The sequence below is a fragment of the Numida meleagris genome, chromosome 1 (assembly GCF_002078875.1).
Source record: "Numida meleagris isolate 19003 breed g44 Domestic line chromosome 1, NumMel1.0, whole genome shotgun sequence".
Taxonomy (NCBI): Eukaryota; Metazoa; Chordata; class Aves; order Galliformes; family Numididae; genus Numida; species Numida meleagris.
This window is the reverse complement of record NC_034409.1, coordinates 2906574-2913652: the sequence shown is the minus strand read 5'-3', so window position 1 is coordinate 2913652 and position 7079 is coordinate 2906574. Positions and strand designations below refer to the sequence as shown.

General features: G+C 53.3%; 1 protein-coding gene across 2 annotated transcripts; it reads left to right on the top strand.

Annotated features, from left to right (window-relative positions):
• Positions 3493–7079, top strand: LOC110392297 (PHD finger protein 7-like). Of its 2 annotated transcripts, XM_021384438.1 has the most exons (9): positions 3493–3630; positions 3956–4047; positions 4430–4531; positions 4789–4913; positions 5070–5232; positions 5324–5430; positions 5648–5761; positions 5913–6031; positions 6194–7079. In XM_021384438.1, exons 1-9 carry the CDS (start codon positions 3504–3506, stop codon positions 6811–6813), a joined length of 1569 nt encoding a protein of 522 aa, XP_021240113.1. In that variant the 5' UTR covers positions 3493–3503; the 3' UTR covers positions 6814–7079. The 2 variants fall into 2 exon arrangements, with proteins under 2 accessions (XP_021240113.1, XP_021240112.1); XM_021384437.1 differs by having other exon boundaries at positions 3493–4047; positions 6194–6838.

Below are 7079 nucleotides of genomic sequence, written 5' to 3'. Positions count from 1 at the left end.
CATGAAAAAAATAGTCCTTAGTTTCAGGTCAATGTGTCACAAACACAGGTTCCCCATGTTTTCTGTGTTTACTCCTTTTAAAATGCTCTTATTTGATCAAATCCATTTCTGGTTGACAGGGCTTAGGAGGATGCTGGCAGTGTGAGAACCAGAAAAAAAAGTGCCACTCAGAGAGATTTTCTGAATAACAGTTTTAGGGTATCGTTACTAACTCAGCTTTTCTGTATCACTATGAACTGTGTTCATGCAACAAAGCTAATAAAGTTGTATTTTCATTATGTTGTTTCCATTTAAATAAGGCTATCCATAAGTTCTTACCCCCTTCTGTATATGGCTGGTAAGAAGTTTTCATCACATCTTGGGGGATAGCATGCACTCAGGTAAGACTGGATAGATAGATAGATAGATAGATAGATAGATAGATAGATAGATAGATAGACAGACAGACAGACAGACAGATAGATGGGCCTTAGTGTATTTACACCAAATTTATATTATACAACCCATATAATCTTGTCCTTATAACTAGAGAGGTGAGAAGAGAGAACCTCTAGAGATGTTCTCCAGGTTTAGTCCAGACTAGAACAGCAGCACTTCTTCTTGGTATGGATATGAGACCGATTTTAAAGCCTGCAGGTAAAGATGTTTTGGATATTGACCCAAATTAAGCTTTGAGTGCCATTCTGTGATGCACACCTGCATTCCTCATTAGCAAGACAGGGTCAGGGCCACAATAGCTCTCCGACCACACCACGCTGATAGTAGATCTTCTTTTGCAGCTATGCTGAGAGAGTAAATTCCTTGCAGACATCAACAAAGTCTGCATAGCAGCAGCTGTGTACCAGTTCCCTGTTGCCCGAACAAAGGAGACGGCCTAGGCAGCGAGGGCAGGCTCACACCCAAACCATTCCTCAGTGGGATGTCAGGCTTCACATTCCCACAGCCAGCCCTGAAGAGGCTGTGGGAGCCGGTCCAGACAGTGGGGGCATCCTAGACACAAAGCTACTCCCAGGTCCAGCATCAGAGCAAATGTCCCCACAGGCAGTCCTGAAGACAGTGTAGGAGCAGCTGTGTGCCATTCCCATCTGCTGGCTCTGTTCCCCACATGCAAAGACAATAAAGTTGGGAGATCCCATACTCATTTGTCGGCTCCATTCTTCTTTTCCTGAGGTGGGCCGATTTAGGAACCTCGACCACAGGGTTGTCTCCTCCCTGGCACCTTTAGAATCATAGAAACCTTCCTGGGTAATGTATGGTGTCCCCAGATTTGGACACAGTATTCCAGATGAGGCCTCATGAGGGCAGAGTAGAGGGGGACAACCATAGAATCATAGAATCCTTAGACTTGGAAGGGACCTTTAAAGGTCATCTAGTCCAAATTCCCTGCAATCAACAGGGACATCCTCAGTTAGATCAGGCTGCTCAGAGCCCGGTCCAGCCTGGCCTTGAACGTCTCCAGGTACAGGGTTTCCACCTCAGCTCTGGGTGACCTGCTGGCCACCCCTCTTTTGATACAACCTAGGATACAGTTGGCCTTCTGGGCTGCAAGAGCACACTGCTGGCTCTTGTCCAGCTTTTCATCCCTCATGACTCCCCAGGTGCTTCTCTGCAGGGCTGCTCTCAGTGAGTTCTTCTCAATCAGTCTGTACTGATATCTGGGATTACCTCAACTCAAGTGCAACACCTTGCAATTGGCCTCGTTGAACTCCATTAGATTCTTGTGTGCCCACTTTTTGATTGTGTCCATGTCCCTCTGAATAGCATCTCTCCTTTCTGTTGCATCAGCTGCACCACTCACCTTGGTGTCGTCAGCAAATTTACTGAGGATATACTCAATCCCACTGTCTATGTCGTTGACAAAGATGTTGAAGAACACCAATCTCAAGACAGACCCCTGGGGGACACCGCTCATGGCCGGCCTCCACCTGGACATAGAGCCATTGACAACAACCCTCTGGCTATGACCATCCAATCAATTCTGTATCCACCTAAAAGACCAACCTTCAAATCCACCTCTCTCTAATTTAGAGATAAGGATGTGGTGTGGGATCATGTCAAAGGTCTTGCCTAATTCCATGTATATAACACTGGTTGCCCTTCCTTTGTCCATCGATGCCATCACTCCAGCATATAAGACCACCAGATCAGTCAGGCACAATCTGCCCTTGGTGAAACCATGCTGGCTGTCTCGGATCACCTCTACATCTATCATGTGCCTTAACATCTTTTCCAGGAGGATCCACTCCACGATCTTCACAGGTGCAGAAGTGACGCTCATCAGTGTCTAGGCTGAGCTAGTTCTGGCCCCATCTCCAGTGGGACACAATGTCCAAAATCCTCATGGACCAAATCCACAATGGCAGGAACAGCCCTGTTCTGGAGGGTGCTCCTTGGCTTGTTGGTGCCACCACGTTCAGAGTATATGTCAGCTTCAGAGCTGCTTCTGGGTGTGTCAGAGCTTGGGGTTTCCTCCTGCATTTGGGCAGAGCCATCAGGTCTGAGAGGTGGTTATGTTTTGGGGATGCTAGTAGTCCAACTAGAGGCCCTGAGGTTCCTCTAGCTCTAACAATGGACCCTCTGGCTGCTCTAACTCCTGAAATGGGCCCTGTGTTGGCTTCTGCCCTTATGAAAGGCCCTGTGGTTGCGATGCCCTGCAATTGCTCCAACCCCTGTGACAAGTCCTTTGGCTGCTCCAGTCCCTGTGACAGGCTTTGTAGTTCAACCAGAGAACACACCTGTGCTGCTATCAGTAGCTGTCACCCCTCTACACAAGATAAAAAGATGGCTGCAAAAATGAGCTCATTTAGTAAGGGAAGAAACTCCTTCGATGATGGGGATGGAAGAAGAGGATAAGAATGAAGCCAGGCCATCACAAGAACAGGAGAAGGAAGAGGGAGAACTCATAGAGGAGATGATAACCATTCAACTCCTGACTGTGGGTGAGCTGAGAGATATGTGAAAAGACTTCAGCTGTCATCCAGGTGAGCACTTTGTTATACCTGGCTGCTCTGATACTGGGAGAACGGGGCCCGCTGCCTGGATTTAGAGGGTAGTGAAACCAGGTACCTGGGATCCCTTTCTAGGGAAGGGGGCACTGACAAAGCAAGTGGAAAAGGAATATGAGCCTTGACCTTCTGCAGGTGACTCTTGTTAGCCATGAAGGAAACCTACGCCTTCAAGGAAGATCTAGTATGTTATCCAGGCAAGTGGACCACCGTGGAGCAAGGTGTCGAGTACCTGAGGGAATAAGCTGTGCTGGAAGTGATGTACAATATGGCAAAAAAAGACGGCAGATATAGATTGATGTTTGGAGGAAATTATTTAATTGGAGTGTGCTAATGCTCTGGAACAGGTTGCCCAGAGAAGCTGCAGAACTGCTGCCCTCTTGCTTGGGAGCTGAGGGCCCACACCCACACTCCCTGTGAAGTGGTAACCATGATTTAACAATGGGTGGCAGGGAGTGGCCATTGTGACCCGCAAGGCTGGGGGCAGAGCAAAGGCTGATGGGCTCAGGCTGTGTGCCAGTGCAACCTGGTGAGACACAACGAGAGCAGGGACTCTTGCAGTGCTCACTGTTGACGCACACCATGTCTGACAGGAAGCGGAAGGCCCCTGACTCGAGGCAGCCAGGTGAGAGCAAAGGATCCCTGCATGCAGCTCTCACAGCTGGGCAAAGGGGTGCTGGGGGTCTGCTTGCTGCAAAGAGGAGGAAGGGGCAGGCAGGGGCTCCCCAGACACAATGGGGCAGGTTCCCTCTGCTCCTTGGCAAGGGGGCCCAGCTTGGGCTGTGGCTGCCCGCTGGCACCACTGGGCCTGCAATGGCCCCTTCCCCTTCATCGCCTCCAGCCCTGCCCCTCAGCCAGCACAGCAGGCATGGAGCAGGACCCTGGGGACAACCCTCAGGGACACCTGGCCTTGCAAGGTACTCACTGCTGCTCACATTTGCTCTCTCCAGCATGTATGCTGTGTGGCCGGGCAGATGTTGACCCAAATATCTTTGGGTATCTATGTCAGAGGAACGGGATCCTTGTCCACTCATTTTGCCTGGTGAGTTTCCCCGGGGCTCCTTTCAGCTTTCCACAAGTAATGGTCTCTTCCCTTCTGTCCTAATGAGAACTTTACAGACTGATAAAATCATAGAATCATAGAATCACGGACATGCTTCTTGTTGTGGAAGGAACCTTAAAGCCCACTCAGGTCCAAGCACCCTGCCATGGGCTGGTTGCCACCCATCAGATCAAGTTGCTGAGGTCCCCATCCAAACTAGCCTTGAGATACATCCAGGAATGGGGAATTCACAGCTTCTCTGGGCAGCCTCTTCCAGTGACTCAACAGTCTCTGAGTAAAGAATATCCTCATAAAAGTCTAAGATAAATCTCCCCTTTTTAAGTTCAAAAACATTAATCTGTTCTTTTCTCTTTTGAAACAGTTGTTTGCCACCGGCCTTTATCAAGAAGACGACTTTATGGTGGGAATTTTGGGGTTCCCCCTTCATGCCATCACATGCATAGCCAAGCAGGCAAACCAGAAGGTGAGGACCTGAACAAAGCAGGCAAATTTGTGCCACAAGAGGCTCACACCAGCTTAGTCTGGAATCAAAGAAAGCCATTGCGGCCACTCTGACTGGCTCCAGAACAATGTCCTGCCACAGCAGATGAGCCTTGTTTGCCAGGCAGCTCTGCAGAATGTGACCCAGCAGTGCCTGCATCCTGTGCTCTGCCCAGAGCTGTGGGGCCGGCCATGGAGGCCCTGAGCCTGCCACTGATGGGGCTGTTCTGCTCTTTCCAGCAATGCTGTGTTTGTGGCGAGAGGGGAGCTGCCATCACATGCGCAGAGAGTGGCTGTGAACGAAGCTTCCATCTACCCTGCGCTGTGGATGGGGAATGCATCACCCAGTTCTTTGGGCAGCACAGGTAAGGGCTGTCAGCAGCAGCCATGCCAGGGAGGAACCCGCAGCGACACCTGCCAGCAGCCTGCCAGAGTCAGGGCCAGGGCCAGGGGCTCCTTCTTGGTGCTCTGCCCTCCTCGCAGCACTTCTCACCGTGCCAATCCCTTCCATCTTCCCCCAGATCCTTCTGCTGGGAGCACCACCCTCAACAGCCAGAGAAGGCAGCTCCAGAACATGATACCACCTGTGTGATCTGCCTGGAGCCTATGAGAGATAGCACATCCTACCACACCCTGGTGTGCCCAGCGTGCAGAAGTGCCTGGTTCCACCGGGGCTGCGTCCAGGTAAGAACCCTCCCCTCAACCTGCAGGCACGCTTGGTGCTCAGCAGCACTAGGCCCCACTCATGCTTAGCCTGCTTGTGCTTCTCTTGCAGCAACAGGCCATGAATGCTGGCACTAGGTGCTTCCAGTGCCCCATTTGTCGAGACAAAGATCAGTTCCATTCAGAAATGTCCACCATGGGGATCCAAATCCCAGACAGGTTGGTGTCCCTTTCCTCAGTTCTGCAGACTATAAAGTGTGAGCTCTGGGCCTGCGCAGGGACTGTCCCAGCAGGCCTGGCACTTTGCTGTCTCATGAGCATGTGCCTCAGCTTCATGGAGAAGCTGGAAATGGGGTTGGGGTGGACAAGAAGGGATACCCTGGATTTTACGTTAGGGGCACTGGGCGCTCGTCACGTACCCTCTCTTGTCTTGTAGAAGACCAACTTGGATGGAAGATGACACATACCCGTCACTTCTAGAGAGGCACAGGCGCTGCGATGTCAACCAGTGCCTTTACCCAGGAGGGAGGGAGCAGGCAGAGAGAGAGGGGTGAGTTACTGCAGCAGCTCTCTGGGGCTCTGTGGGGGATCTCAGCCTCTCCACAGGCTGGGGGAGGAAGGACTGAGCACCAGAGATGTGCTGGGCACTTCCTGGCTTGGCTCCCTTTGTTCTCGCAGCCACAACCTGTTTGCTTTCCCAGGCCCTGGCAGCTGATCCTATGCAGCTCCTGTGCTGCTGAGGGCACCCACCGACAGTGCTCCTACTTGAGCAACAGCACAAACTCCTGGGAGTGCGACAGCTGTGCCGGCCTGGGGACCGGTAAGAGGCAATCAACCACCTGCCACTGGTCTACGGCCAGGCAAGGCCTGGCAGCGGGTGCTCAGGGCACCTTTGCCGGAGTTTCTCAACCCCACAACGGATGGCAGATCGCGCTGTGGCGCTGCAGCTTCCTTCTGCTGACCTACCTGCCTCCCCTTACAGCCTCCAGCGACAACACTGAGCTTGCTGGTCCCAGCACTGCCAGTCAGAGGGGTCTGGAGCCATCCAATGGCTCCTCGGAACCGGACAACTTCAGCTCCAGGCCCGCCAGCCAGGCAGCATCGGGGCCACCACACGTTTCCCAGCTGCCTGAGCACAGCGACCAGCCAAGTGAGTGTGGGACAGAGCAGAGGACAAATTGCCCACGTTCTCGTGACAATCAGGTGTCCTCTGAGCAGCGCCGCGGACGCCGGGGGAGCAGACGCCGGGGGAGCAGACGCCGTGGGAGCAGACGCCGTGGGAGCAGACGAGCAGCAGCCCCAAGGGCTCAGAGCAGCTCCCACACATCTACCAGACGGAGGACATCAGGGTCCTCCAGGGCGTCTCCGGCAGCTACACGCAGAAGGCGTCCCAGGCAGCAGGGAAGGAGCCGGACACGAAGCCGCTCCCCGCTGCAAGGTCGGGCCCCACGTTCCCAGTCCCGGCCAAGACGACGCCATGGCAGCAGGCAAAGTCCAGCCCCACGTGAGCAGAGAAGGACCCGCAGCTCAGCGAGATCTGCAACATCAAGGTCCTCCAGGGCTTCCTCAGTGCATCAACGCCGGGGACGGTCCACGCAGTGAGGGCAGGCCCTCACACAAAGGCACTCCCCGCACAGACGTCCGGCTTCGAATTCCCACAGCTCACGCCGAAGAGGCAGCAGGAGCCGGTCCCAGCACCACACACCGTCCCAGGAATGAAGCTGCTCCCACGTCCAACGTCAAAGCCAAAGTCCCTGCTGCCAGCCCCCATGTCTGCACAGGAGCTGCCATGTGCCAGTCCCACCGCTTGCACCGCTCCCAAGAGGCCAATACAATAAAGCTGGGAGATCCCCCACACACCTTTGTCA